Source organism: Pipra filicauda, unplaced genomic scaffold (genome assembly GCF_003945595.2).
Source record: "Pipra filicauda isolate LSUMZ 115617 unplaced genomic scaffold, ASM394559v2 scaffold154_size2910363_pilon, whole genome shotgun sequence".
Lineage (NCBI taxonomy): Eukaryota > Metazoa > Chordata > Aves > Passeriformes > Pipridae > Pipra > Pipra filicauda.
The window spans coordinates 2,876,110-2,903,665 of NW_024104040.1; the positions used below are offsets into that span (position 1 = coordinate 2,876,110).

At 37.0% G+C, this 27,556-nt stretch overlaps 2 protein-coding genes across 3 annotated transcripts in view; one reads left to right on the forward strand and one right to left on the reverse strand.

The window, feature by feature from the left end:
* B3GALNT2 (beta-1,3-N-acetylgalactosaminyltransferase 2) overlaps positions 1-11,409 on the forward strand; it is a 31,136-nt gene extending 19,727 nt beyond the window's left edge. The window contains exons 6-12 of one of the 2 annotated variants that reach the window (XM_027750528.2): positions 2,672-2,782; positions 3,537-3,618; positions 4,859-5,042; positions 6,728-6,853; positions 8,955-9,114; positions 9,557-9,613; positions 9,961-11,409. In XM_027750528.2, coding sequence (XP_027606329.1) covers positions 2,672-2,782; positions 3,537-3,618; positions 4,859-5,042; positions 6,728-6,853; positions 8,955-9,114; positions 9,557-9,613; positions 9,961-10,095 — 855 coding nt within the window. In that variant the 3' untranslated portion in view covers positions 10,096-11,409. The remainder of the gene's footprint in view (positions 1-2,671; positions 2,783-3,536; positions 3,619-4,858; positions 5,043-6,727; positions 6,854-8,954; positions 9,115-9,556; positions 9,614-9,960) is intronic. The other variant, XM_027750530.2, reaches the window with a different exon arrangement.
* On the reverse strand, positions 4,809-27,529 carry LOC114003498 (tubulin-specific chaperone E). The gene is made up of 15 exons (XM_039379060.1): positions 27,495-27,529; positions 26,137-26,325; positions 24,982-25,070; positions 24,197-24,296; positions 21,656-21,758; positions 17,471-17,547; positions 17,115-17,210; positions 16,435-16,499; positions 16,278-16,342; positions 15,672-15,824; positions 14,791-14,944; positions 14,185-14,253; positions 13,085-13,144; positions 11,672-11,763; positions 4,809-11,416 (listed from the first exon to the last, which is right to left on the reverse strand). Exons 1-15 carry the CDS (start codon positions 27,527-27,529, stop codon positions 11,324-11,326), a joined length of 1,440 nt encoding a protein of 479 aa, XP_039234994.1. The 3' UTR covers positions 4,809-11,323.
* Between the last annotated feature and the right edge of the window lie 27 nt (positions 27,530-27,556).

A 27,556-nucleotide genomic window follows, 5' to 3' on the forward strand; every position in this document is an offset into this window, starting at 1 on the left:
CCCTGTAAGACTTACTTCTGAGATACTAAAATTCCAGGCAGTTGTAATTTTGCAATAAATGATTGCATTTTTCCTGAGAGACAGATGGCAAGTGTTTCCTTTGGAGAGAGGATATTAGTATTCATATATTTCTTTGTGTGGGCTTCCTTAATCTGATATGTGTCACGTGCTGAATGCTTACAGGATAACATGATGTTTGTAATGTAGATTAATGGGGCTTATGCACAGCATGTAGTCTCCTGTGATACTCAGGATGCTGAACCGTACACAGTGATTCAGAAGAGATGGGGATGCCCACATGTTCCTGTCTTCTTGTTTGTGAGCAGTAAATTTAATAAGCTGTTTAATTGTCATAAAATGGTTTCTGAGGCAGTATCTATTCTCTGCCTTTCCACCTTGAAGAAGTAATGGATTGTACAGACTGCTGAAGAGCTTCATTCATCTTCCAGCTGAAGTGCTGCTCTTTCTGCTCGTCTTGGGGAAAGGAAGGGAAATGCAGCATTCGAATAAGCATCTGGCAGGCCAGATTGTGAGAGACAGAATCGATCATTCAGCTTTGGAACGACTGAAAGCACAGAAGAGCAGAACCACTAGCAGATAACTAAAACTCACACAGGGGCTCTTAGAGCCAAGTCTTAGCAATGCATTTATTTTGTCAAAAAGCCACCGGCCGCTTGCATGAAAATGGGACTCTGTACTAGGCATACTCTGTGTTACTAATGGGGAGTAGTTAGAGGAACAAAAACCACAGCACTGTTTAACATTAGGAAAGGAGTTTGGCAGGGCTGCATTATGTGGGTACAGCTGTTCGGTATTCACTGCAAATGCCACTGCGCTCTGGCAGCAACAAGGCTGGAATTTAAATGGGGAAAAACAGATGATGTAGTCTCAGGTGTACCACTACTGGTTTTGCTTTAAGCATTTTCAGGCCTCAGCTTTCATCAAGTGGCTTGGAATAAGAATAGCTGAAGGCTAAAGTCATTAGAAAATTTGCTTACAAGTCTCTCAACTTGGAGAATAATGATAGTTTGCAGCTTTAGGACACCTTGCACTGAGGTTCACTGGTAATAACTGAGTAAGACTTGGTACATGTTCGAAGTCAGTATCAGTAAGAGTCAGTGCTGAGAATGTTAATGTTTCTGGTTGCTGAGGCGTGAAAGGACTTTCCTGTTCACTAACAACTTACCAAAGGTTGTGTCTGTAAACAAGCCACTGAAGAGTGATTAGAGCCCAGTCCCTACAGCAAAAAACATTGGAAGGGGAAATGACAGTCATTGCAAACAGAGAAATTGAGCATGTAGGTTTTACTGTGCAGGGTGTTCAGAGGTCCTGCTGCTAAAAAAAGTCTTTAATAATGGTCCATTTGTTTTGATAACTGAGAGATGATTAAACAAACAAGGCGAAGGTACTGAGCATGAAAGTCAGACCTGATAAACACTGGCTAACTCCATTATTAGATTATAAAACTGGCATTATAAAAAACAGATGAGAGACTTCTGAAATACACAGCTGTCATTAAATACTGAGACAGCTGCAGATGTTAAGACCTACTTCTAGAGAAAAGCAAAGAATTAAGCTGAACTCTAATATAGACTTTAACAGTGTGTCAATAACTGGAGAATTTCTGGAGAAGGTTTCTAATGTACAAGGAAGCTAAAATGGGGAAGAGATCAGAGGTTAGTACAGGTAAACAGACTTCCTACAGCAACAGAGATGCATCTACAAACAAGTTTTTTCTTTCTTTCAAGGCCCATAATAACTGTTTGTGTTTCCTATGAGACTGGGAGAGATGAAACAGAATGTGCTCATCTAGCAGTCAGGAGTATAATAACCCTACAACTACTCTTTACTCCTCTGTCATAAGGGTAAAATTGCTTAAAAAATATAAAAAAGTATAATGCTACCAGTACTCTTACTGTACAACATGCCACCTGTTCCTTTGCATGTTCTCAGGGGTCTTCAGTTTAAAGATGAGATGAAGTACTTTTAAATGCAAGAATTTACACACACACACACACACACACACACACACAAATATATATATAAACCGTGGAGTGACATAGCTTAATTTGACAGGTAAACCCGAAAATTTTAAAGATAGTCACTTGTCTTTTTCTTCTTTATCAGCCAAAATGTGAGGCCAGAGTTCTGTGACTCTCCTACAGTAGCTTGTGACACCTTTACCAGGATAAAGGTGGCTGTATTTTCCTTTGAGTTTTGCTGGTGTCAGGATCGAGTCTCTGATCTCTGTTTAGCAGATAACTAAAAAGCTGCACTTACTTCCAAATCTGTTTTAACGTATTCTCTTTGTAATGCAGGATTTTATATTTGATTTTTAAAAATTCATTAGATCACTTTTAAATGCAGTCTTGATGATTTTAGAAAGCCAAAGCTTTTTACACTAGGCTTCTGTTAAAAGTGTAATGTTCCTAATACAGAGATTCGTGTTTAGTCTTAAAAGCATGATTCTGTGTTACTGAGTTTCATGGGTGTATTTCTTTTATGAGTAATTTTTTTCTATTGAAGTGTAAGTAAAACATCGATGTCATGCATTCAAGCTAAATCTTTTGTGAAGTTGACTATTTTAAAATAAAAGAAGACCCAAACTGTTTGATTTTCATCCTTTGAAATCTTTGAATACCTGCAAAACAGTGTTTTGCTCTTTTACCAGAGTTTTGAAGGTACCATTGTGTGGGAGAGCCAGGATCTTCAAGGCCTCATTTCAAGAAACCTTCATAAAGTGATGGTGAACGATGGAGGAGGTGTTTTCAGAGTCATTACAGTGAGTCCCTTCACATTCCCTTCCACCATGTTTTTGTTTTTCCTATAAGTCTTGAGTATTTAGCATTTTACTTTTCTATGTTTTTTGTGTAAATCATTACTTCAGTAGTTTTTCTGTTGTCTTAGAGGGGAAGTTTGCCTTCTAGCAAAAAATTACGCTTGTAAGTGGCATTTTCTTTTATTTTGGAGGGAGTAAATCTCACCGTTTTGTCTTTCTCAGGTGTGAAGCAGTATCAATATCAGAGATGACAAAATGTGGGCCAAAAATCCTGTGCTAAAATCCCAACTGATGGAATTAAGTCTAGTTGGGGTTTTTTTTGACAGTGTGTTTCTTTTCCTGTCAATATTGCTTGCTTAAACATGCTGTGCCGCTGTAATTTAGCCAGAATAACTTTATATTTTGCTATCAACTTCAAAACTAGTTTTCTGGAAGTTTCAGGTTCCACTAGTTTTAGGTAAAACAAAAAAATGCCACAGAACTGTACAGTTAAAAATCTTAGTCTTTCTTGGCACATGGCGTGATTTGTGGGGTGGTCCTGTGCAGGTCCAGGAACTGGACTTTGGTGATCCTTGTGGGTCCTTTCCAGCTGAGGATATTCTATGATTTTATGATTGTGCAGGTACCTAAACCAGAAGACCTTTAAATTCCTTTTGTTCTCAGCTGCCAGAAAACTTTACATCTTAAAAACATAGGGAAAAACACATCAGTAATGCAAGATGAACTAATCTATTTCTTTCCATTAATCTGTTCCTAGCAGGCAGGGGAAGGGTCACTGCCACATGAACTCACAGAAGGTGTGGAGGGAATAGCAGGTGGTTTTATCTACACTATTCAAGGTAAGTCTGCAGAATGTAGCATCGCATTTGATGTTACGATAAAACAGGTAATTTAAATTATATTTCTGAGGTATAGTTTGTGCTGTCTCTGTGAACTTAGTCACCCTAGGTTTTCTTTTAGTAAAAACAGTTAATTTCTTTCTGTGTTTTTAATGCTTAAGGTCAATGTCCTGATGTGGTTTCTTTGCTTGCCCTTTGTCAGCCACTCCATTTGACTTGCATCCCTTTGTCTTTTTATCTAGACTTCTCTTCTTGTTTTTTTGTTATCCAAAATTAAGTTAAAAAATGTTGTGCAATGAAATCTTTCCCTGATATTTTTCACGTTTTTTCCAGTGCTGCTGCTGTTAGATATACTGTATCATGATGTTTAATACTGACAAATACCTAACAAAGCCAGCTTTTCCATCCCTTGTTTTACACCTATTTCAGGAGAATGTCCAGAGACTCTATAGGAGCCTTTACTAACGTCTAAGTGTTCTTACTGATCCATCATACCCAACATAAGCAGTGACTTTCAGAGTGCTATTCTTGTGTTTTTATAGCTAGGCCTCACAGATATAATTGGGCAGTCCTGTTGTCCTGTCATCTGTGTAGGAGCCTAAATTGAGGTGTGTGCTAAAGGTCTTCCATCTTGTTTGTCAAACAGTTCTTCAGTACCACAAACTATCTCCTTACCTGCAATATTTTTCTAGCTTTAACCTGCAGTCAGTTATGAGATTTGGTTCAGCAGGGACCATCTGTGCTACATCAAAGCAATGTCTATTTGATTATATTTAGCATAGGATTTTTGGTTTGTTTGTTTGTTGTTTTGTTTTATTTTTATGCTAGATACATATACTTAGGAGTAATTAAGTATATAATTAACGTTATAATACTGTATAATATAAGTAAGTGTATAACAGTAGCCTTTTTATGGTAAAAGTAATAGTGAAGTCCCTGACTGCTCTTTATATTAAAGAACCTTAAAAAGTTGAATTATTTTATTACTGAAAAGGAAGAGAATTCCTTTTATTTGAAACTTTCTGTGCAAGACTTATACAAAAATACATTTCCTTGTTGTTCTGCAACTTTTACCATTTCATAAAAATTTTAAAATTAATTGCAGGAATTTCATAACCCCGTTAATTTGAATGTTTTTTCAGATTAATTTTGTCAATAGATTGTGTATGATCCAAGAGAAACACGTGAAATAGTATGTAGATGTGCATCTTTATTTAATGATGGGTGTTGTTTCTTTCAGAAGGTGATGCTCTTTTACAAAACCTCCATACTCGCCTGGAAAGGTTTACAAGTCACATAAAAAACCTTGAGAAAGAAGATACTTTATTGAAGGAAGAAAGCAGTACCTATGATGATATTGTTTTTGTAGATGTTATTGACACTTACAGAAATGTTCCCACCAAACTGCTGAACTTCTACCGATGGTAAGTTGAAAATAAAGTGTTTTCTGTTTAGAATGTTGCTGTCTGTAGTGCAAGATGATCTAGCATAGGCTCCATGAAATATATGCCTTATGTGATTTACTTCATCAGGTTGTATTTCTCTCTCACAGTTTTGGGTGCATGTAGTGAGTAAAATAACAACACCTATAGTCTTGAATGCTGACCATTGGTGCTTCAAGTAAGCATGAGCTGGCAGGACAGGCTTCTGCCCTAAGAGTCCAGGTGTGAAAATTGTCATGTCTCCTTGTAATTTCTTTTAATTTGTATCTAACTGAAAACTAGCAGTTTTAGTCTTTCAAAGGATGGCTTTTGGCCAGTTTGTGTACTTAACTTAGTGTTTCAGTTTGTGGCCATTGCCTCTTGTCCTGGACACCACTGAAAAGAGCTTGGCTCCACCTCTTTACACCCTCCCTTCAGGTATTTATACATTAATGAGCTCTCTCCAAGCCTTTTCTTCTTCAGGCTGAACAGTCTCAGCTCTCTCACCTTTCCTCATTGGAGAGATGCTTCAGCCCCTTAATCATCTTGATGGCCCTTGCTGGATTCTCCACCCAGTATGTCTGTGTCCCTCTTGTACTGAAGAGTCTAAGACTGCACACTGTAGTCTAGATGTGGCTGCATCAGTGCTGAGTTGCAGGGAAGGATGGGAAACTTGGGGGGGGAGGCAGAAGGTTTATAGGAAGAATTTTTCATAGTGTAACACATTGTCTGTGATGAATCTAATAAGTTATTACCTCTAATTTTCAATTATTTCCGTTACTCTGAGGCAACCGTTTCAATTAATTGATGTTGCTGTGGAGTAAGAAATATAGCTGACAGTTGTAATTTAGCCAGAATTCAGTTTAGCTGCTTGCAAGATTATGCATTTATTTAACAAATTTCATGGTTATGAATGTAACTGAAAAACTGAACCATGCTTTCAGTTCTAAAAGTGAGTTTAAATGTCAAGACTTAGATCTTCGTGGTCATTTCTTACAGATTAGCAATACTTCAAGATTTAGTAATAAAAGGCTTTAAAAAATGCCTTTCTTGTTATGAGAAATTACCCTTAAAAGCAATGTTTGTAACCAACTCAGCCATGATCTATAAAATCTCAAGCTTTTTTTGGTTATTCTATGAGTGTCAGACATTCAACTATTGCAGACAGTTAAAGATTACATTTTTCATATTTGAAGGGTGCTTTTACTGAGAAGGAGTAAGTACAGAGTTACTTCCACAGATGTTTGGTAAAACCTACAACCTTCTCATTACCTTGAACTGACTGTCTCATCCTGAAAGTAGGCTACTGACGTGTAGCCAGTGGCTTTTAACAGCTGTGCTGCCATCATCATCAGGGATTCATATCCTCCTGAAGTCAACACTGTTTAAGACAGATTCATTAATAAATCCACCATCTGTCCCGGAGAACAAAACTTTGTTTTCTTCAGCTCATGCACAAGTCCATGGTGTAAGATTATCCTCGGATGCAGCTGCATCTCCTTTCTGTAGGACAAGCAGGTCAGCCTTGGTTGATAGAGAAAACATGTAAAAGTCAAGGGTAGGAAAGACGTTCCTTCCCTTTTCCTTCTCCCTCTGCTTCCCAAAAAACTTTTGCAGAACCTTGTATTGCGTATCTGTAGATTGTGGTGTGTTGCTCAGCATCTCATCACTTTTCTTTTTGGCTGCAGGACAGTTGAATCAACAAGTTTTGACTTGTTGCTGAAGACGGACGACGACTGTTACATTGATTTGGAGGCTGTTTTTAACAGGATAATGCAGAAAAAATTGGACAGGCCAAACATTTGGTGGGGGAAGTGAGTTATTTTCCAAACTTGTCTTTAGGAGATAGCATGTCTTTAGTGAACAGTTTAGTGATTTAAGTCTATTTTCATGTGGGTTTCCCTTTTCTGCGTAAGGAAGCCAGTTATAAAAGGCGGGACTTCTGTATATGTGAGAACTTTGAATCTCAGAAGACAGAAACTAGTCATTTACAGTAACTTTCCAGAGTGTGCCTTTACAGTGAGTTAAACTTGCTGATTATCAAAATGTGCTAGTTTCAAAATGTGTTATAGGCATCTTTGTCATGGTACTTAAGTAAATAAAAGTATTCCAGCAACACAGTGAGGTTAAAAGGCACGTGCATACTAAAGAACTGTAAACATTACTTTTTGTGATTTTTCTGGTGGGCTTGAGGAGATGGGGTGAACAGGAGAAACAAAATTTCCTTTATGGTCTGCACTTTATTTTGACATCTGTGAGTGACAGGCATTGCTACCCATTTTTGCTGCTGTTTGAGACAGTAGATCTGATCAGTGAATTTTTGAGTGAACTTTCCCAGCCTGTATTACACAGTTGTGAATAACTAGGAGGATCAAAATAGTCTACAGGTTCCTTTCCATTCATGGGATGCATTGCAGCTCTGGTATAGCATCCAGTATAGCAGAAACTCTACACTACTATAACAGTCAACATAGCATAATGGCACAATGGGCCTTCCTGTTGCCATCTGCTTACTGAGGAAAAACAGGCCTTTGCTACTTTGCTTGACAAATCTGGTACTGACTGTTGCTTACTCATAAAGTGATTTAATAAGGTGCGTGGTCAAGTGTGTGTGAAATAGCTGGTTATCTTGTGGTTATCTCAAAGATCTGTAAGGGTGACATCTTCACGTGTAAATTCTCTAATAGTCAGTCTTTAGCTAAGGCAAGTGTGAAGTGTAGAGAACAATGCTGAAATAACTATGGAAGTATAAAATGATTATCAAAGCACGTGCTTCTCAGTCTGGAGGCGGTTGCACCCTTCCTGCTGTGATTCAAAAGAGTGGAAAATACTGAGTCTAAAGTGAATTGAGGTATCAGATGTGACTTCTATCTCTTTGGTGCTTTAACATGTCAGCTTATGCTGAGAATGTGCTGAGTCTGATAACAGATCTGCCACTCAGCTGTAATTTCTCCCTTTCAGGGCTGTTGTCTGAGGTGACAATTCTTAGTAGCTCACTAAAGCTTTCAGCTGCTGTGCTCATGACTGAACTCACCAATGCTGAACCTGTTTGTAAAATGGGGAGAACCTGCTGCATTGACACAGTTAATGCCACTTAGCTATGAGTGCATGAAGTATTTGTAAGGCCAGGGGAGTGCAATACCAGCCTGTTCCCAAAAAGGAAAAGCAGGATGCTTCTCTCTGCCTCACATGGCTGTTTGACAGGGTCCATAGTGACACATGGTGTGGCAGTGAGCTCTGCCATGCTGCCCGGGGCTGGGAGTTTGTCTGCAGACAGAGCACTACTGGCTTTCTGCAGGCCTCTAGTAGTGAATAAAGTCTTCCTTAGAGGACACCACTGCCAGGAAGGTTTTTTTGTAATTCAGTGATGGCAGCCTTTGAACATCCGCTTTGTGGAGTTTCATTTGGAAAAAGGCTTAGAGAAGGTACATATTGCTTCCTGGTTTTTAAGCAGCCACTAGTTTTATCAGGAAAATGGGTTGTATAACATCACTGTATCGCCATGCCTGCTGGAGGCACTGACTTTGTGTCATGTTGATTCATGAAAGGGGTTAATTAACAGGACACAGATGTGCCTGTTACAGAACATAGGTAAGGATGCATGTGCTTTCCTGGATCAAAACCCAGCAGCAAGGTGCAGCATGCTGAAGACCTGACTGTGTCAATATTGGTTTCTGTTCTGAGAACTTTCTCTTATTACCCAAGACTGACACCAAACAATAGTTATGATTTAAGCACTTGTGTTCAATTAGATGTGTGCCCTAGAGAAATGAGGCTAGGAACTATAATTAGGATCACCTTCTACTTCTTCCTCTTAGCACTGTTTGTTGTCAGTGTTACTTACAATTGTTAGCAATGTTCATAGGTTCCACAGAGGGCTCTCTATAATCATCTCATACCTAACATGGTCTTCAGTTTCAGACTAAATTGGGCAGTTGATCGAACTGGGAAATGGCAAGAGCTGGAGTATCCAAGTCCTGCATATCCAGCCTTTGCTTGTGGGTCCGGCTATGTCATCTCCAAAGACATTGTTCAGTGGCTGGCAAGCAACTCTGAAAGGTTAAAGACATACCAGGTAATAAAGAGTTGGTTCAGGTTGACTGTCTTAAACTGGTCTTGACACAGTTTAGTGATTTTTTTTAGTGATTGAATGAGTTGGAAAGAACATTGCTCAAGTATTAGTGTTGGGTTCTCCTGGCTAATGACGGCTTTGGAATGTTTGTGGTCTCTACACTTAGTGTCTGTTCTAGGTCAAAGCACAAATGTTAGATGTTTTGTACTGAGAACCTTGGGAGCTGTAATCTTTGTTTCTGTACTCTGTTCTTCTAAGAACAATGTATTAACACAAGAAAGCTGGGAGGATTAATTTAATAGCCCTAACATAGTCAGACGTAGGTTTTTGTAGCTACCATTCATTAGTGCTGGTAGATGATGCAACTTATTCCAGGTCACCAAGTCATGCTTTATGCTTTCCTGATGCTAATATCTGTATTTTTTATTTTAATGTGTCATCTCAGGGTGAAGATGTAAGCATGGGCATCTGGATGGCAGCTGTAGGACCCAAGCGATATCAAGTAAGTCTGAAGGAATTGTCTGATCTTACAGAAAGAGAACATGCCTGTTCCAAGTAGCATAAAATAGGGGAAACGTTTTGTTTTTAAAAAGAAATTGAAACAACCATTGAATTAAAATCCAGAGGGAAAAAAACCACCAAAATTCGAAGATGCATTTCAAAGATAAACCACAAAACCCCCACAAACCACCTGCAGATGCCATCCCTACCTCTCAGGTTCTCTGATTAGGTCGAGCAGATCATTTGGGGACCTTTGTGTGCAAAGTTTGTTGCTGTAAACAAAGAACACCCGATTCTTGAAAGTGAAAATTCCTGGGGACTAAATTGAAATGGTTCTCTCTCTAACAGGATGGTCTTTGGTTGTGTGAGAAGACATGTGAGAGTGGCATGCTGTCTTCCCCCCAGTACTCTCCCCAGGAACTGAAAGAGCTGTGGAGATTAAAGGAACTGTGTGGAGATCCATGTAGATGTGAAGAAAGATGATGGACTTGCCTTGGAAAACAGGGTAGTGTATAATGATCATGGAAAAGTGTACATTTCGATTTATTCCAGGAACAATAAGAAATATTAAGGTACCTTTTAATGTTGGGTTTCAACTTAAGCATAACAATATTTGCACATCCCTTTTGATAACTAGAAGTGGACTGATACTATTCATTTTCTATAGTATAGATTGATCTGACAAAAACCAAAATGCTTAAGATAAAAAGATTTCCTTTTTATATAAAGGTAAAGACCTACTTGTAATTAATAAATGCACTTAAGAATGCCAACTAGCCTGTCTTTTGTAAATTAAAGAATTACTGATTTAACTCAGTATAGAGCAGTACCAGGATCCAGTGGAGAGCTGTGCTCAGCACCAGGGCATCCGGTAAGTCTTGCTGCAGCAGGTTCTGTGCTGTCTAAAGGGTTGCCCTCATCTGTGCAGGGGCTGGGACAGCAATGGGGGTTAGGATTTACACTTACTTTGTTTATACCATTGCCATTTTAGATAAAAACAGTATCAAAGTTTGCTTATACCAAATCTTCAAGTACTGCAAACTTAGGAGGGATTTCTGAGAACTCACTGTGTTATTAGATATGAATCTGAGGTTACACAAGGGAAAGTAAAGTAAGATTGAGGACCAGCACACTAAAGAATGTAAAATAAGTAGCATTGCCTTGCAGTGTGCTGGGAACTTATTTATACTATGGTATGTTAACACTGTAGGATAGAATAAAGGTCTGTCAGATTTTGACTTTTAATAGTCTAAGGCTGTGTAGGTACTTCTAAAATTACTGCTGGGTTTCATTTGCTTTAAGGTTGCTGGACGTAGGTGAAAACAAAGAGCAAGTAGCCTCTCAGTGCAGCACTAATCTTGTCTTGTAAGCAAAGAGATCACAACTAAACCCTGTACTCGGTTCAGTAAAACAAATTCTCACTGCTGCAGTGGGAAGGCAGAAGGGTTACCTTGAGTTTTATTTAATTAAAGCATTTAAGTACTATTTGGTATCTCTCAAGTAAGAGAAATGAGTAGATGCTTTCAGGGAGGCTGATGATAGAGTTGAGGAGCTGAAAGTACAGTTGTACAGCCCTCTGGTGCCACGTGTGAAACTCGTATTCGCCCGTAGGTGTGTTCAGGCACAGGCTGTCCATACTGCCTGCGGCCACTCTGTCACTCTTCTGCAGTTCCTGTGTCGGCTTTTCCTTCAGTCTAGCAAGAGTCCCTTCTTACCACCGTACTAACACACAGTCTCCACTTTCTATTGAGTAAAACTGCAAAGGCTTTAAGTCATTGTCTAGTTCAACTTCTTTTCCTTCCAGCTAGAATAAGAAAGGAGAAAAAAAAAACCCTATCAGACTTAAACTGAAATCCCTTCATGTAAACCAAATACACATCAGGCAACTGCAGTCAGGGAGAATCTGTCATATTACAGGAATGAAATTAGGTCCTAAATTACAGCATGAAGACTGCCCTCCTGAAGTAAAATGAATTTCCTTAGGTAGTATTTTAGAACATGCTATTGACCTTTAGCAGCATGAAGTATTTTGTTGCTGAATTATCCATTTTTAACTTACTTTAGAACTTTCGTAGGACAGTTTCAGTTCTGAACCAGGAATTTTAAATAGGCGATAGAGCAGTCCTTTGACCTTCTGAATAGTCATAGACTCTGTCAAGGGGAAAGAAAGAAAAGTTATTAGCAAAATGCTGCTGCCACTGAGCTGTAGCTAAGTACCAGTGTTTCACTTGCTTATAGCAACAGTGAAAGGCTGTATTGCTGCTTCAGTTCTAACACTGCAATAACATCTTCAGTACCTAAAATCATAACTGCTAATATCAAATTGAAAATTCTTTAATCTGTGATGGATACAGCAGGATATGCTACTGCAGTTTAAGTGCTTTGATCCCATATACCAAATTAAAGTGTTACGGCTTCATAACTTACCATTTTTGAGTTTGTATTTCTCCATGCTAAACTAAGTGACCTTTGGGACACATACCAGTCAGGTTCTGACTACTTGCATCTGGCAACTGTTCCTTTAAGTTTTCAATACCAGGAATTGGCTTTCCCAGCACAAGTAAGTGAACGTCACTGTGGAACTAGTGCCACTCTTAGGAGTGGTGTAATATTATTGGTCCCAAACAAATTGTCAGCAGAGTTGTTCATATAATGAAGTCAGTAACAGTAAGGGATATTTTTTGTAATGGATCTTGAATGAGTAGATGTAGTTTGTTCCTGAGGCGATACCTGTGTTTGCAATAGATATGCTCAATATTTTGGTTGAACTTTCACTTCTTTTGAAGCTTTATCTAAAGGCACAGCAATAGCGAGTTATTCCTGTAATACCACATGTTGTACTTAGACAAATATTTTTCTATCAAACATTTTTGTAAAAGCTGTATCTATCTGATTTTATGCAACTTGTGATAATAAATGTGATTTTTATTTTAGAATAAAGCTTAAGTCTTTTCTCTCAGACTCCATTCTGACACATCTTTCCAAAATATCAGCTTGATTTATAACAGTCTTATTCATTCTAGGCTCATTACAGGCACTAAAACTTCAAAATACAAATTTGATAGAACTAGATTTCTAACTTAATGTATTACATACTAGACCTCAGTATCTAGATCTGCAGATTACATAATTGCCTCTTAGGACTTCACGTTCTGGTTACTTGGTTAACACATCCACCAGATTTCATACCAGTTAATTAGCCTTTAATTGCCTCAGACACATTAATGATGAAACCAGCGGCAGAGGTCATAAGACAAGCATCAACTTTCAATCTTCACGCTGGACTGAAAGTAAGTATGAAGGCCAGAAGAACAGTGACTTTTTCAAACCATTTCTACCTTTGACATTTCTTTATATGACAGAGGAAATTCTTTAGCAGCTGACAAAGCCCGAGGCAGCTGCCATTCTTTAATACAGTTATTTGAAAAGGAGCTACAAAACAACTGCTTGAACACAAGCCAAAATTTCTTACCTGGTAGCTTTTTCTCTACTGGCTTCTGTTCAGGTTTCTCAGGACACTTAATTGTCAAAGCTTAAGGAAGAACGGTGAGGCATTAGTGAAAGAACAATAAGGCTGTTCTGGCAGGAGCACAGTCTTTCCAGTCTGTTTTTATTACTACATCCTAAAAAAATTAGGATGTAGGCTGCATCTGAGCAGCTAAGATAGCATTTAATCATTCTCTGAAAAATTTAAAGTAATTTTATTAAAATAATCAAGTTTTTATTTATCTTTGGTAAATTAGGGAAAATATTTTAGAAGTGATTCCCTAATGCTTACGATGTTTTTTTGATCAAAAGGAGTATTTACCTAAAAATGCTTGATTTCTATTTTGTTTTTTTTTAAATAACCTGCAGTGGAGTGGAAACTGCTTATTCAGTTTAAAACGGGCTTTTGGCCCTCAAAAGCACCATACAAATAGATTTTAAGGACATTATTAACCCAATTCTTTTACAGAGATTAAAAGACATCCTTAAAAAAAGGTTTATATTACATATAGCCAATTAGATTCCTTGTTCTATTTAGCCTTCTGCCTAAATGCCTTAGAATATAATGCCTTAAAATACTATTTTGCTCATGGAGTGAAAAAAGGTTCTGTTCTTCTGTCATCTGGGAAACACAGCTACATGACTTTGCAGGTCCAGGATATAACCTAGATTAAGTATGTTGACAGCCCCAAATACCAAAGCTACCCATATTTTTCTTGTCTGTCCTAAAGTTAACAAGTTATAAAAAAGATAATACCAGAAAACAGTGCAGCTGAGGTTAAAACTTCAGATGTTTTCTGTAAAGAAGCCATTCGCACATCAGAATGGAGTATCAATGACCTCTGTTCTTTATTGTCATAATTAATAAAATCATGTGGCTTGGGTTGAGGAGGAAATAGAGTACACAAAAGCAGGGATCTAGTCAAAGTCACTGATACAGTTCAGGAAAGCAGAAATGCAAACTGGAACTCTGTGACATCTCAAAGCCTTTTGAACCTTTTGTCCTCCATATACACCCAGGAAACACTAGCTTATAAAATATTCTAAATGCAGAAAGAGCAATTTTGACCATTTCTGGCCTCTTACTCAGAAGCTGATTTTTCAGAGTCAAAGGCTGTCGTCCCTTCAGTTCTCCTTCTTCAGGTGCACCATATTCTGTGTGAAGGAAAGCGCATGTAGACGTGAACCCTTCAAGACTAAAACACAAGAGAAGACCTAAGAGGACTATGGTGTAGGAGTAGGCATGAGCCTGCTGCCTCAGCTCCCTCAGCACAGAAAGTGTTGGGGTCCTGCAGCACACAGTGCTGCAGACATGAGCCTTGATCAACTGCCAGAGCATTTGGGACATGGAGGTGCTGCTTAACATTCTCACTTTAAAAAAGCCACAGGGGAAGAGAGCTACTGTGTGTTCACCAACAGTGATGGGGCAGATGTTCACAGGTGTGGGGATCTCTGAGGCAGTGAGCCCAAGTTCCTGAGGCACAGTGCCCTGAAGTGCTGGGCAGTGCTGGGCAGCTGCCCCACAGGAGCAAAAGCCACTCACACACAGACCTGCCAACGCATGGGCTTTCCTAAGGCTGTAGCAGCACATGGAAAAAGCATCAAGGGGAAGAGAAGTTGAAGAGAGACCAAACCGGTGCTGCCACAGTGCCAAAATTGAGGAAATGCTACTTTTATTGTACTTGTACTTACTAAGACAGAGTGATGGGTATCTGGGATGGGCAGCAAGAAATTCTTTGCTTGGTTTGTTTTTCTCTGGGTCCCAATGCCCACCAGCTTCTAACCAGTCATTTCCAAATATTTTGCGATAATCAAGCTCTGCTCCTCTTCTTTCAGCAGGAAGGATCTGTACTGACACAGGAATGGCACATAATGTAATTGTATAACTTTCCAGAGAATAAAATCAAATTAATGACACTGACTCCTTGGTATTACTTGGTGTTCAGTGTGTTTAACAATACCAAGAATCTTACAAACCGTATCTCCAAACACTGACTGATCCATATATTCAGTACATTTTAGAGCCGTTACGAATCCTACAGCCCCTAAGTCTGTGCACTGACTGAGCCATAAGTGAACATCTAAGCAAAGATGTTGCTGTATATGATGACACAAGGATGTTTTTTGTAGTTATGGGTTAGACACTGCTTCTGCTCTTCTTTATGATAAACATTTGCTGAAAATTTGACTTGTTTTAGATAATGATATTTTCCTACTGTGGAAAGCAAATGTTGGTATTACTGTCACTGAAACAGATCCAACTATGCTGCTCTTTTTTTTTTAAGAATATGGTTTTTGTTAACAGTCCTGCAACTTCAACACAACACAGGCACTTGAAAATAAACTCCATTGACCCACCTTATCCTAGTCCCCACTGAGTTAACAACATTCACAAAGAAGGCTTGGTCTTGTAGCCTTACCAGTTGTCCCACTGCTGTGGGTGATGAACATTGGCATTTTACTTTTCCTGCATGCAAAAAATCAGTAACCTTAAAAGAAACTGAAGACAGTTCCTCAGGCAGTGATTTAATGTTTTTCCCCAGACTCATGCAATTTGTTGAAATATCACATACCTCACAGTTATTCAAAACCTCCAACTGACTTATCTTGGCAATAATTAGCTGTATCAGGGTCTCTGGGTTCTTCTCTGTGTCCATGAGAGGGTTATTGTTACACTGCAGAGACCGCAAACTTGGCAGTTTATCAAGCTCATTGATAGATGACCACTGAAATGGAAGGGAACAGTCTTTTGAGGAAACATAAAACATCATTTCAGAATAATGCATGGTAACATTGACTTTTCCTGTACAATAAACATGACTGAAAATATTCTTTTGATCATCAGAACCAAGTACTTGGATTCTGTTCATTCACCTGAGGAAAGAACTGCACTACATTTAATTAAAAAAAGACAAAACAAAACAAGGAGCTAGTCAGAATTTCAGATCATTAGAATTATGAGGTAGCAGAGGGATATGGCTGGCTACCATAAACATGTTTAACTGACATGTTAGGAAATGTTTTTACACTTTTAAATTACGCCTCTCTGTTGATCAAAGTATTCAATAGTTGTCTCAGAATCTTACAATCAGACAAAATTTTAAAAAGCGAACTGCAAGTTATTTTTAAACAAAGATACATGATTTTACAAAATGAGAAACTATCACAATGTAGCGTACCTGTGATATTTTATTGTCATTTATTGCAAGGCGTTTTAGTGAAGGAAACATTTTAGTCTTGCAGCCTAGGAAAAACAGTAAATTACAAGACAACAGTGAAAACCGAATTAAATAAACCGAATTATAAAACTATAAATAAATCACTTTTTTTACATACCAAATCCAGCATCAGGAAAGTGTATAGAAGATATGCCAGTGTTTCTAAGTATTAGCTGTTCTAATCTGAAATTTAATAGATACGGTGATCACTGTACATGGCACAGGAAGTTTTCTTTATAAAGAAATACTACCTAATTTTTTTTTTTTAATAAAGGCCTACAACTTTTGACATGGTGCATAATCACTGACAAATGAACAGCAGCCTCACAGAGAGTACCCAGATTTCAGCAGTGTTCAGGGAATAAAATTTTCAGTGAGTGAGTGCAACAATTTCAAGCTTTCAGAATGGCTCCTGGATTTAACGTGTGATTTAATGAATAAAATGTGTGATTTCAATAGCTTGTGGCTATTTACAATCATGGATGCCATTTTAGTGCTCAGTGAAAGATAATAAGTCTGCAAAGTAGCAAAATGTGGTAAAATAGTTTGTTTCATAAGTATATAATGAAAACCTAATAAGACACAGCTTAAGAATGTGTTGTTATGCAGCAAAGTAGGATTATATTAAAATAGCTCAACTAAATAATGCAGTTACTCTCCTCAAGAGGCCAAAATGCCACTACTTCAAGATCTCATAAATCTTTCATGCAACATCAATACTATCATATTTCAGTCAACAAAGACTATGGAGATGAATATCCAGGACAAAGTATTTCCAGCAAATTTGTTTACAGCTACCTGGGGAGATGTGCTATTAGATGCAGTTGATTTCCATCCAGTAACTGGTTGTCTGAAAGGTCTAACAACTTCAGGGTCTTCAGGACATTATCGGGCCTGATATATTGGAAAAAAACCCCAAACAGAAACACCGAACATTTGAAGTCATTGGCTAATGAAAACACTAGTTTCCTAAGTATATAGTTGACTGCACATAACTGTGTACATTTATAAATGTTTTGAAGTACATCACGTGAAGTTTGCATCAATTATTTTACAGTTATGTCACAGTGATGTGTTACAGGACTGTAACTTTATGTACAACATAACTTTGTGGTACATCACTCACCGATGACTGACTGACTTATGTTACTCACCTTTCCAAAACTGTAATACTATTAGAAGAAAGGTACAACTCTTCAAGTGCTGGCCATCCTTGAGCACAGAGAAGAACCTGAGAGGAAAACTTTATTTAATATACAAAAATTGGGAAAAAATATTCCAGAAATTATATTTTATGCAAATTTGCTCTAAACGTGATCAGAACAAGCTGTAGTTCTCAAAAACAGAGAAACAATTATTAAAGATTTCCTAGTCTTCCCTTTTGTCCAGATGGCTCTCCAGTGCCTGAACATACCCACACAGATGATATCAAAAGGTTTCTGTGGTCACAGGACTTACAGTGCCAGGCTTGAGGCTGCCCTTGCAGCTGAGACTGTGTGACCTGGAGATGGAGTGAATTTCATTCAGTGGGCTGGAGTGACCAGGTTTTCCCTATGACTAGGTGAGGAAATGGCAGTACAAACTCTGTATACAGCATAAAACAGAGTCTTGTATGCAATTGTGAAAGTGTCAAAACGTTCAGTTTTAGCACATGGAATTCCATAAGCACTGGAATTGACAGCTTTTCTACGGATTTGTGCCTGCATGTGGAAAATGATTCTTTTCAGTGAGTTTCTTCTGGTGTGTATTCTCCAGAGTCAAATGAAGTGTGAGTTCATCCTGCTACTCGTCCCTTGGTTAGGAAACTTACAAGGGCTCTTCCATCCATCTACATTCCTATTTGCTGTGAATTTGTACATAATAAATTATTTTTAAGACCCTCACCTCTTTTCAAAATGTGATTGTAACTGACTAGCAAATTCAGAGTTTTTGAGATGCAAGAACATAGACATAAAGATGCACAGTGCAATCACCTAAAGCTTACAGGAGGTTACAAAGGTTACAAGAAGTGAAGTTCAGAGATTTGGACAATCCAATTAAATTTGTTAGTTTTATAGTTAACCCATTCTCCTACAAATGTCTACTGTCCTTGGCCATTAGAGCTGTATGAAGTCATACAGCTGGATGTATATATAACTGTCTCATATTTACAACACAAAGTGTTAACACTGAGATCTCTTCAAGAGGCAGCATATGACTTAGGGTTCAACTGCTTCACACCCAAAAATATGAAACATCATCCTGCTGCCATATCTGCAACACAAAAACTTACAAACTCAGATAAAATGACTTTTCTTTCTCCAAAGCAAGAGCAGGAAACACCAATATTTTATCTCTCTAATGTGGATAGTGTATCTCTATGTCAACAAGACAGACCATAATAGTTATCTACTGGTAGTGAAGAAGCATGACAAGAAACCTGCAGAGTCAAGAGAAATGAGATGCATGTTCAGCAACAGAGAACCTTTGGGGGATTCTTCCACAACCATCCTGTGTTGTGATGGATGGAATATAAAAACTGCACAAAACTGAAGTAAAAGAAGATTTTTCAATAGATTGACCAAATGATTAGAAAATTGCCAAAACCAAATGACAGGTCACATCACAGTTCTAAGAAACTCAACTCGCCCAATTTTCAGCTATCACGGAAACAAAAGTTCGCAGATCTGACACTGAATTAACACTCAGGAAAGACTGGAGGCTTATTGTGGAGAGCTGGTGGGGAGGCTGTAACAAATAGCCAGTGGAGTAGCCACTGATCATCAAAAACAGAAAAGTGGAAATGCAAGACCTGTTACAAAAAAAAATAAAGATGACAGGAAACACGTGTCTCCGTAAGTCCATAATGCTTCTGTATTTTTACTATCTTTATCCCAAGAAGCAAAAAATATAAATGGGAAAGGTACAAAGAAGCTAAACAAAAATCAAAGCTATGAAACAGAGAATAGTTGTTCTCAGTTACTGCCATATAAAAGATTAGGACTTATTACATGAAATTTTTAGGCAGCAATATCAAAAACCAAAAAGGGTTAAGTTGAATGTTAAAAGATGTGGATAGCAAAATTTTCAAATGGGTTCTTAATACAGTTAGATAAATCATGAAACAACAAATCCACAAAGGTTAATTAAATAGAGATACATAATCTCAAGCTCATAAAGACACACAATTCCAGATTACAAGAAGCTCTTACCATATGCTTACCCTTTGCCTAGAATTTTTCCCAACTACCTGCTACTTGCTAGTGTCAGAAACATGATCCTGCACTTCTGTTCTAACCCAGATTTTTCTTTTACCCTGTATAATAGTAGATTATATTATGAATGTAAGATCTTAGTTTGAAAACTGAATGACAAATATAACATTATTTAAATCCTGAATAAGAAAAAATGGGTTTAGAACCATAAATATGAATTCTCTACACTCAAATGCATAAATTCCATTTCTAAGTCAATGGTTGCTAACTTTAGGATATTTTACAGGACATTTTTCCTTCCTGAAGATTATATGTTATGTTTTGAACAATCAATTAACAATTATACAGTAATAAGCTCTTTTACTGATATAGAAATCTCAGATGTATTTAGATATATGCAAATAACACACTAATGAAAGAACTTTTTTGAAAACTGATCTTCAAGGCATATAAACGTGGAGCTATGTATAATTGCATAACAGTTAAGCATATCCCTCTACTTTAAAAAAATATTTCAACACAAAGGAACAGATAAAAAATCCTAAAAAAAATCTTCTCTTTTAAGGAGAGTGCCATATATTCTTACATATGACAGTAAGCTATTTTGAAATGCTGTTCACCATTAAATTGTTTTAGCTTTAATTAAAAAATTTCTAGGACTTTTAGACTTTGCTTATATTCCCATTGACAATCAGTGTATATCTTCTCTTTTTCCTGGATTATATTCATTATTATTTTCCATTTTTGACTTTTCAAGTAACTCTCCTTAGAGCTTAAGCACTGACATTTTCAAGTGGTTTGTTCACAGAGTATTGATGTCAGGTAGTTCCCTTTATTTTTTCCCTTTTGTTTGACTACCCTGAAACAGCACTTTTAGGCACAGGCTTATGTCTCCCGGCTTATGTCTCCCAGCTTATAAGGGAATGAATTGGAATAAATTTCAAATTTATAAAAGAGGTTTCTGAACCAAAAATGTCTTTACAGCAATGATGAATCGTCAGCTAGAGCAGAGTTTCAACAAAAAATGCAAAACCTACATAATTTTAAATTGCTCTGACTAACCCGAGGCTTCTCTCTGAAATTTAGTTATCCCTAGAGAAGTCTAATCTGCCTTCAGCAGTGGCTCCAACCAGCCTTTTGGTCACCTGGGATGGAGGAAAGCTGCTGGCAGCAGCTTTCACATTATAAACAGTACAATGCACTGATTTACTGTGATGAGCACTAGATGACATTTAAAGTGTTTGTAGCCACTTAGTTCTTCCATTCACTTCACCCTTCATATCGCCACTGTTATGGAAGGATTATCAACTGTCCTACTATAAACCCTGTGGATGATTTAAGAGCTCAGTGAATGGACACTAAACAAAAATATAGCAGTGACGGTCTTCAAGCCCTGCTGCAAGACAGGAGAATGAAGAAGCTTCTTGCTACTCAAACCCCACTTTTACTGGATAGTGACTGGCAGCCAAAATATGAAAATTCATGTCATTTTACAATGTAGTACAACAAAAACTGCCCCTGACAAATCCAAGTAATAGTCTGGAACTTACAAGCCTTTATAAGTAACATGACACTACTGAGATGCAATTCCTAAGCCCCATCTCTGACAAAAGGCCCACTGCTAACATATTTGACAACCAGACTTCATTCTTAATCATATCAGGGGAGAGTAATTTAAATGTTCGCATGTTTCAGCACCTGAAAGGCAGAGCTTTGTTTACTCTGTGCTCTGTGTTGCACACAACCAGGCATCAGGTATTTCAAGAACGATCAGCATGTGCAAAGATACTAAGCCAATCTCCTGTTGATGCGAAGTGATGCCAAAACAAGTATTTCTTGTCATATTGATGTATTCTCTTTCCATTTGCCTTTGTTCTGTTGCACGCATAAGAGTACAGATAACCTTCAATAGCTACAAGGAACCAAAAAGTTTTCATTTAGACAATTATACTCCAACTGCTTTATCTTGACTTGGCAGTTTACAGATGTAACTAACTACATAACTAATACAATTACCCCCCAGCACCTTTTCTAAGGATGGTTACATTTCAGTAGAATAATATAGTGCTTAAATGTTTATTGTGCTTTCGTTGCCTCAAAAACCTAATGATATTAAATAAAAACAAACCCAGGAAAGGTTATTACCTCTGTCCATGTTATTTCAGTTTGATTAAGTGCCAGAATCTTCAAATTTGAAAATGCACTGGATATAGAAGCTGATGTAGATGGAAATTTCATTTTGTTTTCACTATATAAAAAGAATAATTATTTGCATAATGAATAATTGCATTTATTTAAGTCACTAGTTTGGAATTACATACTAAAGAGAAAAACAGTTTATACCAAAAAAATTTTAAAAATCACTGTCAAGATGTCATAGATTTTAAAATATAATAAAATATACTTCTAGCTACATTCAACCATACTCTTTCCTAGTTTACTTTTCTACTTCAGGAATGCATATTTATTCATCTGTGGTCTCTTTCTCTCCTTTTCTTCCCCTAAGGTTTGAACATGAAAAGGATGTTTTTCATTAATATTAAATGAAACAAAGTGAGATTTTTGGAATCTAACTCCTTAGTGTCAACTGAAAATAAAGAGCCTACATGACTATCCAGATGCCAGTAAAACAAAAGTATGTAAAATCCACTCTCAATAGCAAAGTATCACTACGAAAAATAAAAAAAAAGATAAAAAAGATTCTCAAATCTGCAGTCTTCAAATCATTTTTCATTACTCACCCCTAAACAGAAGTTTTTATTTCTTACCTAAGGTCTAATCCACCTGCTTGTTCTCATAAAAATCTCTCAGTGTAGTTCATACTTACTTATGGGTTAAATTTCCACATAGAGAGTTGGTAGATGGTTTATCACTTTTAGTCTTCCAACATTCCATGTACAAAAAAAAAAAATCAGTCGCAGACTTACCTTCTAAAGGTCTTTCTTTTTTAAACAAACAGAAGGTCAAAACAATAAAAAACTAATTCAGACTGTGTCAGTTTGTAGTTGTAAGCATCAGATTCCAGCATCAATCTCATTTTGTTTTCTATTTCTTTTCACAAATAACTTCTGAAAACCATTCAGTCTAATCTACACTTCTCAATAATGAAAAACTGAAAAAAATATTCTGGGTGAATTAAAATAAATTCTCTGTATTCTCATGCATGCTGATAACAATAAATCATGATATGCTCTAGTAAAATTAGATTTACAAATAGCACCCAGGTTGCAAACAGCTGTTCACTGTTAGCAAACAGTGCTAAATATCAAAGAAAATGGAACACCTCATTTTTGCAATATTAACTATAAAAATAAATAAAAAACCTGGTAGTTTAGGCTGTTACCTATTTACAGACTTTAATCCATTGTGTTAGCTCATATCAGAAAATGATTCTGCCATGTGCCAGTTACGGCGCATAGGTGTATACTAGAAATGTTCTTTATTTTGAAATTATTTTGTGAATTCTTTCTTGTTTTGATGGAATTGCAGCTTTATTTAACAACAGCCTCCCTCCTTTTCCAGTGTCATCACTGTACAAGAGATTTCCCCCTAGATCTGTCACCATGATCCACAGTTCTTATCAGCATCATTTTAGGACAGAAAGGGGCTGGGGTTTGGGATACTTAACATTTGGTTAAAGCATTACTGATATTTCAGTTTAGTGTCAGGACACTTGGTAAACATCATTCTTAAACAAAAGTGGGCCTAAGTAAAGACTTGCCTGGGCAGTCAGAATATATCAACAATAATAAAAAACAGAGATAAAGTGTTAGGACTTTAAAGAAAATGAAAATATATTTACTTTACAGTTTTTCTATGCAGAAAAAAATTTCTAAAAATTCTCATGGAAAAAACCCAAACAGGTTTGCAAACCCAGAAGGCAAACAGTCAGCTACTGCTAAACCTGATTAAAAAACACTAAGCAAGATGTTTAAGAGGTAAGGATGCGTTACTAGAGCTTCCTCAGGCAATCTGCAAACTCCTGCAGCAGTGTCATGGCAAGGTCTTGGCTTCTGAGGGGCCCATCTGCCAATGCCGTGCAGACCCTACGCACAAGTACCCAGAGAACACACACTGAACTCGGCTGTGCCTGCTCTGAAGTTGGCCTCCTGCTTCAAACCAAGCTCAGTGCACCCCTGCAACATGGGCGCACACACATGTTAAGTCAGTTCTGCCTTGGGAGAAACTGAGCTTTAAAATCAATAGAATTAATTGTCTTAGACGTCACAAAAGTGTGTAAGGGCATCTTATGACACTGTAAACTTACGTTTCTATACTCCTTGTTTCTTCTTTTCTATAAAAGTACTTTGAGTATTTTTTTTTTACCTTCAGTCTAACTGCCTAAATCTATAATCCCTAGCCAACAAGCCAATTTGCATAAAACTGATGTAATCTCTTATGTGGAACATGTTGACAAATGCCTAAAGTCCTGTAAGTGTTCAATGGCTGAAATATATATTCTATTTTTCAGGTACTGATTTTTCTAATTTTACAAAACTCCAGTCAACATTCATCTGTCCCAAACACTTCTCCAGAACTTAGTTTTACATAGATGCTAAACTCCTAGAGTTCTAGTCTTTTCTTGAAAAGAGATGTGTACAAATATATTTAGAAAGCTAAACCCTGAGCCTCTTGTATTTTGTCCCTGTCCCAAAGGAAGAGAAACCCAAATATGAATATTTATACCTGACATTAAGTGTTTCCAGATTCTGAACTTGAGAAGCAATATCTATTACTGTCTCCCAAGACGATATCAAATTTTTTGATAGGTTTATATGCCTCATATCTGAAATGTCATGTTAAGAAAAAGAAACTTATCTCAAATTTGAACTTCCTGTTTCAGAAATTAGAATTAGGGTTTGAATAAAATAAACAGAAATAGATTACACTTGTTTGGACTAAGAGATACTATTGCTCAGTTACAGCAAATTTTATTTTGATTTGTGGTATGGACATGGCTTACAGTTTTATAAAATAGCTTAACTTTTCAAATCCTAAAATGGATTAATTTCTATATTGACAAGAACTCTTACCAGTCCTTTCAAATGAACAAATAATATCTTTTCTGTATTTCTGTAACACTGTCACAACACACAGCATACTGAACATATTATTTGTTATATATTGGAAATCTCTGGTGTCTACAGAACATATCAGTTGTACTTTTATGGAGTTATCTCTTCTAGGGTTAAATTTAAAAAAAAAAAAATTGCTGAAGCCTTTTGAAATTTCAGTCACAGTAGCAATCTATGACAATACTTGTATTTTTATCCACAATTTGCATTTCCTCTCAAAAACTGTAGGCATCGACTTTTAACTCTGTAACTATTGCATTAAACTTCTAAATATAAACTACAGTTTCAATCATTTTTTAATAAAAGGATACAAGTATCATTCATTGAAGTGAACACTTGGAATGCTAAAGTATATACTTTACTTGTGGTATCATGCAATGTAGCAAAAAAGGATACTGGCACACGTTCTGCTGATTTCCTCTGTCTGACCAGCATGGCTCACTGCACACTCACGCACCGAGATATCTACCAGTTTGTTCAGTTGTCTAAATGAGAAAGAACATCCTATTAATTAATCTTCAAATAGAAACAAGCGTGTATAAATACCTGTATAAATAACATCCTTTTTATACATACCCTCTCCTTTAGAATTAGCATTGTGGAGATTGCTACATTGCAGTGTCATTCTTACTTGAACATCTCTGTTTTTTGCCTTCACATTGCTACTACAAAATAGGTCTGGTTGAACCACAATTCCCACCCCCTTCCCACTCCCCCCAAAAACCCTTATCCAACTGAAAAAAAGAGTGATAAAACAGATTAAATATAGCTATGCAAATTGGAATTTAATTAGAGGTTCCAAGTTAAACAGGTTTCTTGCAATACTTTTTGCAAGAGGTTCTGAGTAATTTGTGCATCCTTTGTAACACTTAGCAAATAATTTAAAAAAAATGTATTTTTGACTGCTTAGTATGTTCTGGGAGACAAAGGGAGAATAATTGTGGAATATCAGCTCAGAATTAGACTGCCACCTACTGAACTAATACATCTCTACTGCTAGAGGCCATTAAAACTGCAATTTACTACACATCATTAAGTTACTTCCTTTCTTACCCTTCCAGGTACATGAACGCGACATGAACTGACTGAAAGTGTTCTTCACTAGCAGTACAGTGACTTTCTGTCTTCCCTTTCTTAGTTACAAAGTCATTAGAGATACGAGTAAACGAAGATTAAATAATACTGTATAATATTAAGAAAACATTTAAATACATCTATTTTAAAAGGACCACGCGTGTGTATGATAATTGCCAATATCATGATATCTGTCATTCCTCCCCAGATATCTTCGCCTTCTACTTTATGAAATCAAAATGAGGATTGTGAGTACTCAAGCATGATATAATCCCAGTTCCTATCTGTAAAACCTGTAAATTATGAAGCCACAATAGGAAGATTTCTTGTCTCTTCCACCATAGTGTAGTTTGGCTTACTTTTAGACATATGACAATATTATATGCATGGCAGTCAGCTTCCTTTCCTTTCAGTTGAAATACTACTTGACTATCAATCACTAATAATGTATCTTAGGTTTTCACATATTACACTTGCCTTTGCTGTTCTGCAACAGAATCCATGCCAACGAATTCCACAGTCTTCGTTCCAAATACTACTGTATTCTCTGTCCCATATTGAACATCTTGCTTATCATTCAATCCGTACCGATCCTTTACTGCAGTAAGAAAATCTACTCCAAAATTTGCCTTGTTTGGCCGGATAAATGATCCTCCTTTAGGATGCCTAGAACAGAGGAGCCAGGAAAAGCTGAAATATGAAAAGTTGTAGTAACAACGACTAGCCTCAAAAGTACTAATTATTACTTTTTCAAAAAAAAATACTGTGAACGAAAGCAGTCAAAAGGCAATTCTACAGGCTAATTTTAAACATCACTGTTCCCACTCAGTGAGACCAGCTAAGACTTTCAAAGTATCTTTTATAGTATTTGACAGAAGAGTTCACATTGTGAGATGCCATGAGAACTGAGGCACCAGTTCTCCAAAGGTATTGACACATCAAAATTAGTGCCATTAATTAAAATGGCACAGTGTCAGTGCCATTATTAAAAATAACTGCTCTTTTGTTTTCAAACTCATTATGAACTCAGTTTCGTTAGAAAATTAAGTTTCTACCTATGGATAGACACAAGTTATCTAAATCATACAACAAATGTGTCTGGAGTCTTATCACAGCCTAAGGCCCACAGGAATACTCAGGATAGTCATTGCTACATCATATTTGACTTGCATAATTCCCTTGTAATTCTAAGAGAAAGCAACTTTGTCCTTCCATCCACACAAATGACACAAGATGCAAATTGTAGCACTTGGAACTCTTACACAAACTCAAACTTTTAAAATTTCTGATACTAATTTGGTAACAATTTTGAAACTGAATATTCAACAGAAATATCTAGCTACAAATGTATGTTCTACACAGTTCTATGAAGTTTCTTGTTTTTTCTTGAGCACTGAAAAAACTTTGGTGCATGACAATTTCTTGCCATGCAATTGCATTGATATTTTCTATCAAAGTTAGCAAGGAAACACATTATCCAGGATGAAGTAGCAGAGACAAGTTATAGAAATGGTATCACAGAGCAGATGGAAGATTTCATAGGAGGATCAGCCTGAAAACAGCAGGAAAAAAGTTGGTAGCTATGATTACCTGTCACTTATGTGAATAAAACTTCTCAAAACAGCATGTAAACATCAAGTGGCTAATTAGCAATACATAATGCTACAAAGTTCAAAAGTCTTTTACAGAGACCGTGAATCCTACAGACCTATTAGAAGTAGATGGAACAGCTTGGGCACCATATATTCACTTCTTTTCAGAAAAAAATCAGTACTGGAAATTTCCAGTGCTAGTTTCATCCATTAACATTTCTAATACTTATAGAAGCCCCGTACGGGCCACCATTTTTCAGCGTGAGAAACACCTGCATACGATGTGAGCAGGTGGATGATTTGCT

What these genes read in the sequence shown, in the direction of transcription:
- LOC114003498 (XM_039379060.1), bottom strand. Translation starts at nt 27,529, where the DNA reads ATGCAGGTGTTTCTCACGCTGAAAAATGGTGGCCC. An exon ending in TCTGTTGCAGAACAGCAAAG is followed by an intron (nt 25,071 to 26,136) that starts GCAAGTGTAATA and finishes TTTCTCATTTAG; the next exon opens with ACAACTGAACAAACTGGTAG. An exon ending in AGGTTTTGAATAACTGTGAG is followed by an intron (nt 14,945 to 15,671) that starts GTATGTGATATT and finishes GTGTCAGTACAG; the next exon opens with ATCCTTCCTGCTGAAAGAAG.